The following is a 17,931-nucleotide window of genomic DNA, read 5'->3' as shown; positions in this document are numbered from 1 at the left end:
TTCTTTTTACTTTTATTTTTTTGCTCCCTAGGCCCCGTTGTGGGTCGATGATGACCTGTGCCTGGGTGGGCTATTCCCCGTAAAAAAATTAAAAATTAGAAAATAAATAAATAAAATAAAATCTTCAGCCATGATCAGTCATAGCTGAGCACCTGTAATCATGACACTCATAATCTGAAGTCTTTAAACAATTTTGTACAATTCTTGAAGCCATGCCTTCCCAAAGAAAATTTATGGTACAGAATCACTGATAATATAAGTAAATATTTTCCAGGAAATTTACCATTGTACTGTACAAAGAAAGGTATGTGCATAACATCCATCTTACTGCCATTCGTACTTATCACCTAACACCCATTGTTTCCACCCAATGATATTAAGGGGAGCGTCCTGCTGAAAATACAATGAAAATTGGAAAATTACAAAAATATTCAGAAAAATTCCTGAGGAAAGCTGTTGCCTATGGCTGTCTGCTGACGTATTTTGATTGCGTAATTAGTAATACAGTGGTCCCTCGATTAACGAACGGTTCAATTAACGAAATTTCTGTTAACGAATTAGCTCCCATAAGGATTTTCAGTTCCATTCACGAACAAAACTGTGATTAATAAAAGCCTTAGGAGAAACATGCTTTGTTGTGCACATCAGCCGATCAGCTGATCAGCTAGTCCGCCAACACAGTAATTGGTTCAATGTTTACATTCGTTTCCAGTGGAATAAATATCAAGAAAGTTGTGTTCTTGAATATTTTTGCATTTTTTATATTAAAATTATTGGTCATTCTAAAATTTAGCCATCCAAGCTCTGTCTACATAAAGTTTTTCAATTAATATTTTTGGCTCGATATACTGTATATAACTTTATTCATTTATTTTTACTCATTTACATGGACACACTGTCCTAAGGGCAAAGCTGTACTGTACATGTACTCAAAATAATGTACTAAATGATTACTAAAATTTTTGTCTTGTGCAAACTATAGCATGATTATATTCAAATTAATCACTGTCTTATAAGAATTCCAGCAATGTAAATTATATTCTCCCCGGTCACTTCTGTGACATTTTGTAAGCAAAAAACAAAAACTGAATCTAAAAGACAAAAATAAACAAATAAATACTTCACTAGACCTTCAGCGCCAACTGTCAAACATGTCACTGTCAACCCCCCGTCCCAGCCAGGGTTTGGTGGTTATACAGTAGGCTTTAAGTTTTTATCTTATATAATATCACAGAGACTATATATACAGTATAGTAATTTAAGGGCAATTTAGGGGATTTTTAGGATTGTTTCTGACTACCGTACGCATTTTTTGGCTTTACTTTGTATGTACTTTTTCTGTGTGTTGGAACCAATTACCCAATATTCCATTGAAATAATAGATTCAGTTAACAAAATTTTTGGTTAACAAACGACTCTGTGGAACCAATTGTGTTCGTTAATCGAGGGACCACTATACAGTGCTATCCCTGTTAGCCGGAACAGTTGGTGCAGAGCTCCTGGGGATGAGAGATTTCTGGCTAACCAAACGGCTTTCTCAAACCTGGAAAGTTTCTTATCCCCGGAATATATACCTGTTACTGGGAAAAGTTTCTGAGTGTCTAAACAACACATCTTGCACACACAGACACTAGCCCACTTCCCCAGAATGTTTCTGGGTGCTGGGGATGTTTTTTAAGTCTAAGCTACCGGAGTCCGTAAATGCAGTTCTAATTAAGTTAGAACCTCCATTTCTTTACTATAATAATCCAGTAAAATAAATATATTTGAAAATTAAAAATCTATATGATATGGGCGTTAATGAAACTGTGTGTTACAGCAAAGACTGGTATTTTCCACTCCCATGGAGCTGTGGGGGATTAGTGGGTCTCGTGTACCTGACCTGATGCATTGTCAAGTGGAGGTAGGGTGTGGGATTAGTGGTCTCATATTACTGACCTACTGATGGAATGTCAGGTCACCCATTCTTGGCCAGGGATTAGTGGGTCTCATGACCTGAAGATGTATTGAATAAACACGAAACCTAAAGTATTTTTAGAGAGATTGTGATAAGTATAAGTATAAATGAGCAAAGTTGTATCCCTTCAACATTACATTACATGACATTTTAAAATATTAAGTGAGAAAGAAGAGCGGTGTGGGTAATTAGAGAGGTGGAGTGAAAATGGGTGTTGTGAAAATGGGTGTTGGCAAGCACTCCCCAACAGCTGATATTTAACTCGCAGTCACACACATAAATTTGTCACACAATAAGACCCTCACTCCTTATGTCTGCTGTCTTAATTCCCTTGTTAGGGTTATGTGAGTGGTGTTGGAGGCTGTGATGGTGGGGTGTGGCTGAAGAGTGTGGTAGATGGACCTTTTTGGGCGGGGAGGGTCGCATGCCCACTAACCCCACCCCCCCCCCCTTACCCCTTCCTCACTTAAGCGTGGCAAATTGTGATAGAGAGATGGGAATTCCATACTTTTTTTTTTTTTAAGTAAGAAATGTTGATACCGGAGTCAGTAAAATCAGTTCTAATTTTGTTAGACACACCATTTATTTTTATCAAAATAATCCTCAATACTTCATCTATAAGTTTGTTTAAATAAATATATTAAAAAAACAAAAGCTCTATATGATACAGGCGTGAACAGAACTGTTTCTTTTATCTTCAACACTGATCGGCTTGTTAGTCGCTTGGGCGATTGTTATGTGTCTGTTACACACTTCACTCAAATGACTGTAATACATAACTAATCATGTCTTAACACTTGCAATGAAGGTTGGGTGGGAGAGTATTGGGTCACGTTACTAACCTGACCTTTGTAACGTCAGGTCACCCAGTGTTGGGATGGGGATAAGTGGATCTTATGACCTAAATAAGTTTTGAATGGCATTATTTTTTACCTATGAGGTATATACATAGTACTGTAGTGTATTGTATATGAAGGGTACATGTATTAATAATCACACATTATTACAGTAAGGTATCTGTACTAATTAATGAAAAACAATTAAACAATATTGTATCATGAAGAGTAGACAAACAGTGGCACAACCCGTGGTGCGGTCACTTTTAACCCCCCCCCGCCAGAAGATATATTAATGCTCATAAAATTTCACTGACTTGACTTACGAGAATATAACTTGTACAGTATTGCTAGAGTTCTTGTAAGTTAGCAATTAATTTGAATATAAGCATCACTTATTTAGCCACACCTTCGCCACCATTTAATTACCTTAATATTAAATATCCTAATACATATGTAGCTATCCTATCTGTGTTAAATTAGTTGAGCCGCAGATCTATGCAGCATTCAGTGACTGTTGCCTCATAGTCGATATCTGCAGCAGTTGTCGGAATTGGGGCAGAAGCTCTCGTTCCCCTGAGGCAGAGCAAAGCCGACCGAAGGAGAGAGAAAGACAGTCGACATCTCATCCAGGCTGTAACAGAACTTCTGGGCTGCTGCTTCTGTTCGGAGATCACCTCTGCGAGTCTGGCGTAGAAACATCTTGCACTTGGTCCCATCCCACCAGAGGTTGTGAACACTAGAGGAGTGAAGCTGCCTTGATCAACGTTTTGGATTCTCTCCCCATATGCCCTTATCTTGTCGTTCTCGTTCCTCCTTTGTGCAGCATCGAGAGCTAGGTTACGGTGACATGCAGCCATGGGATCAAAAATCCTGATGTCGAAGAAAGCTCGCTGTCCCCGCGTCCAGAATCCTCGAGCACTGACGTCAACACGGGCTTCGTTAGATGTGTTTGAAGTCCTATGTTGGAAGATCTCACCATCCAATGGAAGGAGGGTCGGTTTTACTTATTCATTTCATACAGTATTTATGGGTAACATCTAAATTTAAAAAAAAAAAAAACGAATTTTACAGAGTACCTCTCAAAAAACACTTCATAAACAAAAGACACGAATCAATTGAATGTGATGTCGAACATGAACTGTAAACATTGCATAATTGCGCTCCACGCTTAAAACGTCGAGGATGGAATCGCGCTATAGCCAACATTCGTATGCAAACGTTTGCGGTTTACAAACTGTGTTTCCCTATTCATCAATCGCGTTACAACCAATTCGCGTTGACAAAATACACGTTGTAGCAGAAATGACTGTAACTGGTATGAGGGCTGTGATGTCATTCAAGACGGTGGCCAGCATTTAGCTTGCTGGATCTCGCGAAACTCACGATATTTTACACCAAATATAAGACTTGGTTACATTAGGTAGTGCTCACGAAATGAAATTGCGCTTAATATGAGATCTTACTGTATATTACTTGCGAAATACAAGACCTTACTGTACTGTATATCAGTTGTGGTAATGAATGATTTCTTGAGAATTTGTGCACTGTATTCCCCTTCTCATGTCCGATTATCAACTGTTATTCCTTTCCCCCTCTCCCTCTCATGTTGTTTAGTACAGTAATACTGTATCTAAATTTCACCTCTTTCACTATTTGTTGGTAAAAGGTGTGCTTGATGAAGCACTGGAAGGTTATTTTTGTATTCATTATGCATAATTTGGGGTGATTCCTAAAGAAATATTTTTTTTACATATGCAAACAACTCTCATTACAAGCATCTGTGCATCTAAAAGATTCTAGTCAAGTGTGCCTGATTAAAAGTTTTATCTCAGGTACTGTATTTTAAAATGAAAAACATTCATATTTCTGAGGGAACCTTCAGTATTTCATTAACAAGGGTAATATATGAAGACAAATCTATGTATAAAGGTAATGTAGTTTCCCTCTCTGCTTTTTCAGTTGTACACTTTAGGTGAACAAAATCAAATTTTTTAAAGAACTTTTATATTTAAGTCATTGTGTGTGTCTTCCTCTTGGGAGAACTTGAGCTAAGAGTATTTAATATTAGCTTATAAGACATTATGTAGTGTGAATTGGTGGTAAAATAATATTAAATATCTATAAACACATCACCAGTAGTAGGACTGCGCCTGCCCCACTGCGTCATGGGAATTAAACTCACAACGCAGATCAGATTTGAGAAGGTGTTACTTGGCAGGTTTTCTAGAGGTACATACTAAGGTTTTTTCCTATACTAGCACAGGACAATGAAGGTCATAATAAAGAATAGACCAACTGCCGAAATGGCTAGCAAGCTGACAAGTGGTGGAAATAATAAATTAGAAAACAAATGTCTAGCTGTCAACTGCAGGACGGTAACATTGCTGTGTCTGGCAGTCCCATGCTGCAGATCTAAGATGTCACTTATAAGGGCATATTTATGTAAAGTTTGAAGCATGTTTTTATTGTACTGTATAGTCAGTTCTTCTATAACGTGGTACTGTACAGTGGTCCCTCCGTTAACGAAAACAATTCGTTCCAGAAGGTCGTTCGTTAACCGAATCCATTGTTTCAATGGGATATTGGGTAATTGGTTCCAGCTCACCGAAAAGTACATACATAGTAAAAAAAAACTGCAGTAAAGTACACTTACTTTGTGGTGTGTATGTAGAAGGCTCCTAGTTGATGATGATGATGGGAATTAGAAGTGGGGGTGGAGGAGAAGGGAGAAGAGAAGGAAGTGGGGATGGAGGAGAAATCACCTTTCAGGGGACCCATGCTTGATGCCGTCAATTCACCAATAAAATTTTAAGTTCACTTGGTGTAATTCAAGATTATTTTCTTTAAATCAACACTGCACTGCACTGCACTATATATTATCAATATGTTAATTAAAGTTCAGAATGACCAATAATTTCAATGAAAAATGCAAAAATATTCAAGACACCAACAAAATACAGGTAGTTGCTCTTTCCCTGGTTTCAAAACTCAACTGATGCCTTGTGACCTACTCACGCATCTGATGGGCATGCAACAAACTAGTTCCCTGTACTGCATATATTATCAATATGTTAAATAAATGTTAAAATGACTAATAATTTTAACATAAAACATGCAAACATATTAAAGAGCACAACTTTATTGATATTTACTCCATTGGAAACGAATGTAAACATAGAACAGATTACTGAATTGGCAGAGTACCCCATCAGCTGATCAGCTGATGCTCACAACAAAACGTGATTTCCGTAAGGATTTCGTGAATCAAATTTTTTTTAGTTAACCTAATTGAAGATTCTTATAGAAGGTAATTCGTTAACCGAAATTTCGTAAACCGAATTGTTTGTTAACCGAGGGACCACTGTACTTGCATTCCCAAAATAACACCTCGTTATAGAAAAAACACATTGTACTACAGTGGTCCCTCGGTTAACGAGCGCCTCTGTTAACGAGATTTCGGTTAACGAGTTACCTCCCATAAGATTCTTAACTTCGGTTAACGAGCAATCCCTCGGTTAACGAGTTTCTTATGAGCCGACCTCAACAAGTTTTGGCTTGCACTTGGCGGTCAACCAGCTTTAGTATTAGTCCGCCAATACAGTAATCGGTTCTAGGGCTTAAATTCCTTACTATTTTAGTAAATATCAAGAAGTTTAATATTCAATAATTTTAAAAGTTTAATATTAAATTTTTTAGTCATTTTAACAATTATTGAACATAATTGAAGGTAAAGTGACTAGTTTTATGCGCGCCATCCAGCCTCTTAACACAGCAAACAAGCGTTAGTCTCTCTGTTTTCAGTGGAGGGAACATCTTGCTTGAGACTCTCTTCAACTAAATGATTTTTTCTGTGTTTCCAAGCAAATTATTGGTCATTTTGAAATTTATTTTACATATTGACAATACAGTATATAGCGCAGTGCAGTGTTATTTTAAAGAAAATATTCTTTATTTACAGCAAGTTTATAATTAAAAGATCACATGTTGACATTGTTTAAATCCAGCATGGGGCCTAAGAGATCAAGAAAAGCGATTTCAATCCAAACCAAGCAGGAAATTATAAAAAAACATGAACAAGGCATTAGAACAAATGCGCTATGCAAAGAATATGGCATGTCGATATCAACTGTGTCGACAATTCTTGCACAGAAAGACAAATTTAAAGAAGTGAAAGTGAGAGACAAATCTACAAGAGTGTTTAAAAGTAGATCCCTAATTGCAGTAGGGAAAAACAGATGAAAGGTGATTCAGTTTCTACTGAATTCATTTGTGAAAGAGCCAGGGAGATTTACGAACATTTAAAGACAGATCAACCTGGTTCTTCAGGCACAGAATTTGAAGATTTTTGGGCCAGCAAAGGCTAGTTCGAAAAATTTAAGAAAAGAAGTGACATTTTCAGTGTTGTTAGGCATGGTGAAGCTGCTAGTGCTGATAAGGAAGGGGCAGCAAAGTTTTTAGTTGAATTTAAAGAACTGATGGAAGAAGAAAATTATCTTCCACAGCAAGTGTTCAATGTGGACGAAACTGGGCTGTTCTGGAAAAAGATGCCCAAAAGAACATTCATCACCAGAGATGAAGCCTCTTTACCTGGGCATAAACCCATGAAAAGCCATCTCACTCTATTGCTTGGTGCCAATGCTTCAGGGGATTTCCGACTGAAGCCTATGCTTGTCTACCACTCTGAAAACCCCAGGGTGTTCAAGCAACAGAAAGTGGTAAGAACAAAGCTTGGCGTTTATTGGAAGTCCAACCGTAAGGCATGGGTGACAAGACAGCTCTTTAATGAATGGGCTGTTGATGTGTTTTGCCCTTGTGTCAAGAGCTACCTAACCACCAATAAACTCCCTTTAAAGGCTCTTCTCCTCATGGATAATGCTCCTGGTCATGACCCTGAACTTGCCAGAAATTTGGAGTATCAATTTGACTTTGTGAAAGTGTTGTTTTTGCCTCCAAACACTACATCAATCATACAGCCAATGGACCAGAATGTGATCAGCAACTTCAAGAAATTGTACATGAAGAAAATGTTTAGGAGGTGTCATCAGGCAACTTCCAATGATCCTGAACTAACACTGAAACAGTTCTGGAAGACACAATTCAACATCCTGGAGGCTGTAAAATTGATTGTGTCATCATGGCAAGAAGTCTCCACTAGATCCCTCAATTCTTCATGGAAAGCACTGTGGCCATCAGTAGTCCATGATTTTGAGGTATTTGAGGAAGAAACAGAGTTGGACCAGGAGATTGTGTCCATTAGTCAGTCATTGGGTCTTGAAGTGGAGGAGGAGAATGTGGAAGAGCTTGTGATGTCTCATGAGGAGGTACTTACTCCTGATGACTTGAAGCAACTGGATGAGATGTTACAGGTAAAGGCTGACAGTGGTGAGGAGGAAATTGAAAGTGATGACCATATGTCAACTAAAGAGTTGAAAGATGTGATTTACCACTTGGAGAAGTTCAGGGAACTGGCTTCGAAGCACCCAGATGTGGAAAAAACTGAACTAACTTTGTGTCATGTTGAGGACTCACTGGTCTCCTTCTTTAAACATAAGTTAATGGTGAGGAGGAGAGAACACAGACCACAATTGACACTTTCTTCAATAAAAGGCAGAGGGAACAAGATGCTATCCCTCTGCCTTCCACTTCAAGAAGGAGAGAGGATGATGCTAGCCCTAAGCCTTCCACTTCAAGAAGGAGAGAGGATGTTCATGGTGGAGAATCTGTCAGTCCAGAGGTTCCTGACATTTTCATGGAAGGTGACTCACCTTCCAAGAAGCAGTAAAATGCTTCTCTTCCACCTCCACTTCCTTCTCTTCTCCCTTCTCCTCCTCCACCTCCCACTTCAAATTCACATCATCATCATCCAGGAGCCTTCTACATACACACCTCAAAGCAAGTGAACTTTTCTACCTTTTTTGTTGAATTTAGGCAATTTTCGGCGAGCTGGAACCAATTACCCAAAACCCATTGAAACAATGGTTTCAGTTAACGAGATTTTCGGTAAACGAGCAACCTGCTGGAACGGATTGTGCTCATTAACCGAGGGACCACTGTAACCATTGATTCAATAGGAATTAAGGGGTTATGGGGTAATAGGTTTGAGAACACCAACATGACTGACAAATTTTCTTTACAGTTTCTTATATTATTGTTAGTTTTTATGTGTTCTTTTATAATTCCTGTGTTTTAGTTTTATGATCATATTCATTAATAGAATAAAAACATGTAAAGGGGGAAAACTGCTAGTTACAGTGTGTTAGTCTACTTTGTTACGCTATCGAAACCGGAGCCATGGAGGAGGGTGCAGAACGAAAATGATGAAATAATATGTAGTAGAGTCTGACTTGCTTTTAATGATAAAACCCTTTGAAATCATAACATTTTTAACCATAAGAAATTTATATAAACTTATAAAAATGTTTTAACGCTCACCACAAGAAGAGCAGATGGTTGTTTTAGACTAGTGGTGGAGGAGATGGAATCATCTGACAATGGAGGTCAGTTTTATCACATCTAGTGTTTGTTCAAGAGTAGTAATGTAATAGCTTTTCTTCATTTTACTTCACTTCCACTCCCAGAATGCTTCATACCTTTGCCACTCATTGAAATTACTGTAATAGGAATAAAGTTGATAAGTACTTTTCTAAGACAAAGCACAGTTCTCCATAACACATCTGATGCATATGGAAGAAAGACAAAGACTGTGGGGATGGCGCATCCCACCTTGTGTAATGCTACACCAAGGTGACCGCACAACCGCTTATTCCTACTTGAGTAGCATAGTTCTTTATACTCACGAATATTACAGTAAACCCTCAATAACTCGGCACATTTGGGGCTCTGGCTTTGCCGAGTTATCCCAAATTCCAATTTATCGTGGCACTTCCCCCTTCTACAAAAATAAAATAATAACAAAATATCGACCCATGTGTACAATGAAAGACAAAAGTCGTGTTGTGAAATTTGGTGAAAACATATGCCGAAGGGCTAAAACTTTTGGTGCACTCTGCCTTGTGGTAGGGGGCTCTCATAATGTTTCACAAGTTATATTTAATCTTCGGACAAAACCATGACACAACTTTTGTCTTCGATTGTACATGTAATTAATAATGTAAAAAGGTAACACTTAACAGCACTGCAGGCAAAGAATGAAGCATTATTCTAGGTGACACAGAGGCATGGTAGGTAATGCAGGTGGCCAGATATGCCGAGATTTTCCCAGATAATTTTATATATCTCAGTATTTCCCGGGTTATACTATAATATATTCAGAGACCATATCCATGCCGAGTTATCAAATGCTAAGTTATTGAGGGTTTACTCTATATTACTGTATACAGTATGTTCCATCATGTACAGTATATATAGTTTTGTTAAATTTTGTTGAAAATTGCAAAACTAGCTTCATTTATAAGGACCTATTGGTATGAAAGGAAGTCTGTAAATGGCTGTAACTCTGGTGAAAATTAATACAACATATAAGAGGTTTTTTAACAATACATTACAGTACAATATTTGTATCTTCAGTTAGTGCCTAACATCCGTGCAAATTTTGTTGAAAACTTAACGACTAATTAGTGCAAAATTTGTCTAAATAGACTGATGAACAAAGGAATTTTTGATGGATATAAAATTAAGAGCCCTTTTATTTTGACGGTTCCCTCCCAGCATGACTAAAACCATAATAAATCCGTGTTATATGGTTTATATTCAGGGAAACTACATCTTTGGTACCTCCAGTTATTTTATGTGAAAAATAAATGTATTGCAGATCTATTGGTGCCTCAGAGATGGAGGAACGCACTGATGAATTTGGGATGAAGCATCGTTTTTTATCTGGAGCAGGATTTGTGAAGCAGTTTATGGATACTTGGTAAGTGTAATCTACTGTACACTCTTAGTAGCCCACTGTATATTTTTTCATTGTAGAGGCACGCCCCAATTTAAAAAGGTTTCCATTCCTAAAAAGCCTTTCGTGAATTGATTTTTCATAAATCTGATCACATTTTCCCATAGACTTTCATTATAGATTATGAGATATGTTCTTTACAAAAAGAGATAGATAAATATATAAATAAAATAATATAAAATACTACAAAACATGTATTCCATGATAATTTTTGGTGTACACAATAATTGTAAGCTAGAACTAAACACAATAAGCGAAATACAGTCATCCCTTGGTTATCATGCCTCATTGGGACCGCGCCAAGTGCGTGATAACGAAAAATGTGAAAACGAAAGTACAGAACCTATGGGATTTATTCTAATTGGTTCCAGGCACCCAAGACCCAACCCCAATTTTCCCATTTTTGACCATTTAGACCCACTAAAGATATAGATAATGTTATGGTAAGTATCAGAAACTCACACAGGCATGGCTAGGTTTATTACAAAGAGATGAAAAGGGTACGCTCAATACTGTAGTCCACAAAACATGTAGCTATGCTTTCTTTATTTGAATCCCCTGTCTGAGGAGTCCGTTTTCTCATCGCTTCAGGACGCCTGAGTCCTCCGTTTTCTCTCAACCTTAGAGTGCACCCGAGACTTCGTTATTCCTTAGTAATGACACAGAATTTGAAATTGCAACTGGGGTTGCAATTGTTGAGGCAACTTAGATATGTCTGATTACAGCAAATGTGTTATTGTCAATTTGTAGTTGAAAGATTTTATCCTCAATAGATGTAGGTGAAGCAAATGGGTAAAAACACCTGGAGGCAACTGCGTGATAACGAAATTCTCGGCTTGAAAAATGCACTATAACAGCAGGTATGCAGATTTTGATGGAGGCATGATAACGAAAATCGCGATAACCAAGTGCGCTATAACCAAGGGATGACTGTACTTCATATTAACCCTTTGAATGCTGGATTAATTCACTTAACCCCTTTCAGTTGTTGGGAGGATTCCGTGAATGGTATGATTTTTTTTTCTATCTTTAGAAAGGAAGGTGCTGTGTATGTAATATAAAACTATTTTTTTACTAAATCTGTGTTATTGTAATTTTGGGCCTCTGGAACCTAATTATTTATTGCCATTTAAATTAATTGAAATACTGTAATTTGCAATTTGATAATTGAAGACATCTCCTGGGACCTAACCTGTGAATTATCATGACTCCACTGTACAGGCATCCCATGATTTACGATGGGGCTACATTCCTGAAAACCCCATCACAAATCGAAATGTTGTAAATCAAGTTCATTATAACATGATGAGGGTTGAATGGGATACGTTCCCAGCCAGTCTGACACATACACTTGTATTATCGGAAAAAAAATCCTATACTATTAAATAGAAAACAATTAAACAACACTGACCACATGATTAAGATCAAGCCTGGCCACTTCACCTCCAGAGATACGGTTTTCCTGAGAACCTGGCCTTCCCAGATGCAGGAACCTTCAGCAACATCTTGCTGGACATTTTCAAAATTACACTGCTCACTTCACAGTTACAAAAGCAGAGCAAAAGGTTTTTCCAATCACAGTAAATGTGAGGAATAAATAAAAAAAATATAAATAAATACAGGCATCCCCGTGTTACGGAATCCCGGGCTACAGAGTTTTTTAAATTATGACCTGAAATTTGGAATACGGAAAAAAATCGCCCTTGTGAAATTTTGATAAATTTTTTAATTAAACAAAAATTGCAGTTTTTAACCCAAATATTTACCCAAATTGTAACAATTATTTCCTGTTGATTCTCTGTGGCAGCCACAAGGTGGTTGGAAGGTCGCTCACTTCCCCAGTTGCCAGTTATGTGTCTGTGTTCAGAACTGTATTCACCCTTACGGAATTATGGTTAATTTATTTTGATTTTTAAAAGAAAAATTGCAATACAGTACTCCCTCTTTATCGACGGTTTCGATTATCGACGGATTATTTAGACGGATTTTTATTTTGGCTTTATTTGAACTCTGCGGGCCTTGTTTGTACTTTCGCCGCTAGGCGGCACTAGTGGCGTGACTTGTATATACTGTACACTGTATTGTTTACTGTAAGGACCGATGTTCACTTCAATAAATGAAATCGTAAGTTTGCTAGTATTTTTGTCCACTTATTATATTATTATTTATACACTATTATTTAAGGTTATGTGTAAAGGAAACGCATTAATGCTTAAAGGTACATTTATTCAACATATGCTAATAATAGTTAGAAAAATTACGTAACCATCACGGTATCGACGGTTTCTTTATCGACGGCCGTCTACAGAACGTAACCCCGTCGATAAAGAGGAAGTACTGTGCCTTATAACAGAAAATTTCACCAAAATTTTAAAATTTATTTCCTGTGGATTCTGGTGGTAGCTACATGACCGCTGGCTGGTGGCTCAGCTCTCCAGTTCGGAGCAGCCACCACAGCAACAAAGGCACTGATCATCTTAATTCTTTCCCCAGTTTGTGTTCAGTTATATGTCTGTATTTACGGTGTACCCTTATCCAAGATGAGTGGAAAAAGATCATCATGTTCAAGTTAAAGCAGTGGTGATTAAAGATTCCATAAAGGAAATGAGTTAGACATTGTTGGACATTAAACTTGATGTTTTAAGGAGGTAACCCCGATTGCACCACCTCAAGTGTTTTGTGCATTTATTATCATGTCTTATTTTCATACATACTGTATATGTGCTTGAGTTACGTTTTTGGACCTTAAAAAATTTCTGTTGGAACGCTTCTCAACTTAAATACAGTGACCCCTCCGTTAACGAACTCATTCCGTTCCAGAAGGTCGTTCGTTAACCGAAAAGTTCGTTAACCGAAACCATTGTTTCAATGGGTTTTTGGGTAATTGGTTCCAGCCCACCGAAAATTTCCTAAATTCAACAAAAATGGTAGAAAAGTTCACTTACTTTGAGGTGTGTTCATAGAAGGCTCTTGGATGTTGATGATGATGATGGGATTTAGAATGGGGGTGGAGGAGAAGGAAGAAGAGAAGGCATTGGGGTGGAAGAGAAGTCACCCCATGGTGCCATTTCACCCATAAAATTTTAGCTCTCTTGGTGTAATTCAAGATTATTTTCTTTAAATCAACACTGCACTGCATTATATATTGTCAATATGTAAAATATATTTCAAAATGACCAATAATTTGCTTGGAAACACAGAAAAAAAGCGTTTAGTTGAAGAGAGTCTCAAGCAAGATGTTACCTCCAGTGAAAACAGAGAGAGACTAACACCTGTTTGCTGTGTTAAGAGGCTGGATGCCACGCATTAAACTAGTCACTTTACCTTCAATTATGTTCAATAATTGTTAAAATGACTAAAAAATTGAATATTAAACTTTTAAAATTATTGAATAGTATAAACTTCTTGATATTTACTAAAATAGTAAGGAAATTAAGCCCTAGAACCGATTAATGTATTGGAGGACTGATACTAAAGCTGGTTGCCCGGTCAGTGCAAGCGAAAACATGTTGAGGTCAGTTCGTAAGAACTTCGTTAACCGAATTTTTTTTCGTTAACCGAATTGAAGATCCTTATGGAAGGCAGTTCGTTAATCGAAATTACGTTAACCGAGGTGTTCGTTAAACGAGGGGTCACTGTAATGAGTCAATGGGAAAAATGGTTTCGCGTTGCGGAATTTCATAATGCGGAAATATTTTTAGGAACAGAACCCTTCCGTAACCTGGGGGATGCTTGTAAAACAAAAGAAAAAATACTGCATTGCCATTTGGGACACGATACAGAGAACAGCCAAGATATCCCCCCCCCTCACCTCTCCCCCTTCCCCTTCCCACTCTGAGGGCTGACCCCAGTGCACATAAGAAATGTTTATTCCCTGTATGTTTTTGGCTTTATGATATAATTATTATTATTTTGCATATTTTGTATGTATGATTGTGTGTATGTAACAGTAAAAAACAAAAATATTTTTAGCTACCTGAAATAATAGGTTTGAAAAGAATAATAATGAAGTCCACAGCTTGGCCTGGTAGGGGGAGGCTGAGGTCTTGACACTGCACCCCTCTCCTGCTGCTATCATTGTTTTTACATTATCATCATTCGCTCTATTTTTGTGACTGTCATGCGAGCAGTGTAACTTTGAAAATGTCTGGGAAGGCCAAGACACCTAGGAAAATCATGTTTCTGGAGGTAAAGCTTGACTTCCCAGGGGTTGTGTGTGAGTCAGAGTGACATCTCCACAGAAAATTTCACCAAAATTTTAAAATTTATTTCCTGTGGATTCTGGTGGTAGCTACATGACCACTGGCTGGTGGCTCAGCTCTCCAGTTCGGAGCAGCCACCACAGCAACAAAGGCACTGATCATCTTAAATTCTTTCCCCAGTTTGTGTTCAGTTATATGTCTGTGTTACGGTGTACCCTTATCCAAGATGAGTGGAAAAAGATCATCATGTTCAAGTTAAAGCAGTGGTGATTAAAGATTCCATAAAGGAAATGAGTTAGACATTGTTGGACATTAAACTTGATGTTTTAAGGAGGTAACCCCGATTGCACCACCTCAAGTGTTTTGTGCATTTATTATCATGTCTTATTTTCATACATACTGTATATGTGCTTGAGTTACGTTTTTGGACCTTAAAAAATTTCTGTTGGAACGCTTCTCAACTTAAATACAGTGACCCCTCCGTTAACGAACTCAATCCGTTCCAGAAGGTCGTTCGTTAACCGAAAAGTTCGTTAACCGAAACCCTTGTTTCAATGGGTTTTTGGGTAATTGGTTCCAGCCCACCGAAAATTTCCTAAATTCAAAAAAAATGGTAGAAAAGTTCACTTACTTTGAGGTGTGTTCATAGAAGGCTCTTGGATGATGATGATGATGATGGGATTTAGAATGGGGGTGGAGGAGAAGGAAGAAGAGAAGGCATTGGGGTGGAAGAGAAGTCACCCCATGGCGCCATTTCACCCATAAAATTTTAGCTCTCTTGGTGTAATTCAAGATTATTTTCTTTAAATCAACACTGCACTGCATTATATATTGTCAATATGTAAAATATATTTCAAAATGACCAATAATTTGCTTGGAAACACAGAAAAAGGTTTAGTTGAAGAGAGAGTCTCGAGCAAGATGTTACCTCCTGTGAAAACAGAGAGACTAACACCTGTTTGCTGTGTTAAGAGGCTGATGCCACGCATTAAACTAGCTTCACTTTACCACCTGCGTTCAATAATTGTTAAAATGACTAAAAAATTGAATATTAAATCCTTTTAAAATTATTGAATAGTATAAACTTCTTGATATTTACTAAAATAGTATGAAATTAAGCTTCCTAGAACCGATTAATGTATTGGAGGACTGATACTAAAGCTGGTTGCCCGGTCAGTGCAAGCGAAAACATGTTGAGGTCAGTTCGTAAGAACTTCGTTAACCGAATTTTTTTTCGTTAACCGAATTGAAGATCCTTATGGAAGGCAGTTCGTTAATCGAAATTACGTTAACCGAGGTGTTCGTTAAACGAGGGGTCACTGTAATGAGTCAATGGGAAAAATGGTTTCGCGTTGCGGAATTTCATAATGCGGAAATATTTTTAGGAACCGAACCCTTCCGTAACCTGGGGGATGCTTGTAAAACAAAAGAAAAAATACTGCATTGCCATTTGGGACACGATACAGAGAACAGCCAAGATATCCCCCCCCTCACCTCTCCCCCTTCCCCTTCCCACTCTGAGGGCTGACCCCAGTGCACATAAGAAATGTTTATTCCCTGTATGTTTTTGGCTTTATGATATAATTATTATTATTTTGCATATTTTGTATGTATGATTGTGTGTATGTAACAGTAAAAAACAAAAATATTTTTAGCTACCTGAAATAATAGGTTTGAAAAGAATAATAATGAAGTCCACAGCTTGGCCTGGTAGGGGGAGGCTGAGGTCTTGACACTGCACCCCTCTCCTGCTGCTATCATTGTTTTTACATTATCATCATTCGCTCTATTTTTGTGACTGTCATGCGAGCAGTGTAACTTTGAAAATGTCTGGGAAGGCCAAGACACCTAGGAAAATCATGTTTCTGGAGGTAAAGCTTGACTTCCCAGGGGTTGTGTGTGAGTCAGAGTGACATCTCCACCCCACCTTCTTGAGTCCCCTCTCCCTCAAAGGCGACATGTGATGACGACCAGGATGTGGTGAGTGTTGTTTAATTGTGTTTTACGTATATTATTGTTGTAGGAATTTTATTTTCAATGATACATGTGGGTGTTGGACTGGTTGGGAACTCATCCCATCGAACCCCATAATTTAATGTTCCCTATTTATGATATTTTGACTTACACTGGGTCTTTCAGGAACATAACCCCAGCGTAAATCGGAGGATACAGTAATATCTCCATTAGCCGGAATCTCTCAAACCCAGAACTCTCCTATAGCTGGAATTGAAATTTTCTCGGAAAATCGTTGCTGGTTTTGGGAACGATTTTCCGGAAGATTCCGAGAAAATTTTCCTGATACCCGGAAAAATCCGGGGATGGGGGAGTTTTTTCTGGGTTTGAGAGATGAAAATCAGACACTTTTTCTGGAAATTCCGGACAAAATTTCCGTTACCCGGAAATTTCCGGTGTTGAGGGATTTTTTCCAGGTTCGAGTTATGGTGTAATGGGCAATTTCTGGAACTTCCGAGAAAATTTTTCCGTTACCCTGAAAATTCTCGGGATTAGGAATTTTTTCTGGCTTTGAGAGAGTCATCTCATTACCCGGAAATCTCTCATACCCGGAAGTGTTCTGCACCAATTGTTCCGGCTAACGGAGATATCACTGTACCTGTATTTTCTTTTTCTTTTTTTTTGTATTTATTTAACCAGACTTTTATGTAAACTATTCAGAATTATTTGGGGTAAAAAAAAAAAGATGTTTCTAACTTAATTTGAACTGATTTTATTGACTGGTATCAACACTTCATATTTTTTTTCATTAAGCAACCGAGTCCCTATCATTATATTGAGTCAAAATATTTTGTTTAAGGATCTTTTATTGCAAACATCTTGTAGTGAATTTATTCAGGATCATTATAGTATCAAATTCATCTCTACCACAATTAGAATAGATGCTCTGAATAAAAATTTATACACTTTTTTGCAAGTTGTAAGTATATTTACTTGTACCTGAAGTCTAAATGTAATGGGAGAGTGTTTGTCCGTGCATGGTGATATGTTTAGTTTAGACTCTCCAAAAAC

The 17,931-nt window shown here is 37.7% G+C and overlaps 1 protein-coding gene across 1 annotated transcript in view; it reads left to right on the top strand.

Moving 5' to 3' along the window:
- LOC121877179 (proteasome assembly chaperone 2-like) overlaps positions 1-17,931 on the top strand; it is a 75,986-nt gene that overhangs the window by 45,076 nt on the left and 12,979 nt on the right. Inside the window, exon 5 of the mRNA XM_042382821.1 lies at positions 10,568-10,669. Within this exon, the coding sequence (XP_042238755.1) occupies positions 10,568-10,669 (102 nt within the window). The remainder of the gene's footprint in view (positions 1-10,567; positions 10,670-17,931) is intronic.

This window comes from Homarus americanus, unplaced genomic scaffold (genome assembly GCF_018991925.1).
Source record: "Homarus americanus isolate GMGI-L3 unplaced genomic scaffold, GMGI_Hamer_2.0 scaffold51859, whole genome shotgun sequence".
NCBI classification, from domain to species: Eukaryota; Metazoa; Arthropoda; class Malacostraca; order Decapoda; family Nephropidae; genus Homarus; species Homarus americanus.
Note: the sequence above shows the minus strand (reverse complement) of the source record. Positions and strands in the feature narration are given on the sequence as shown.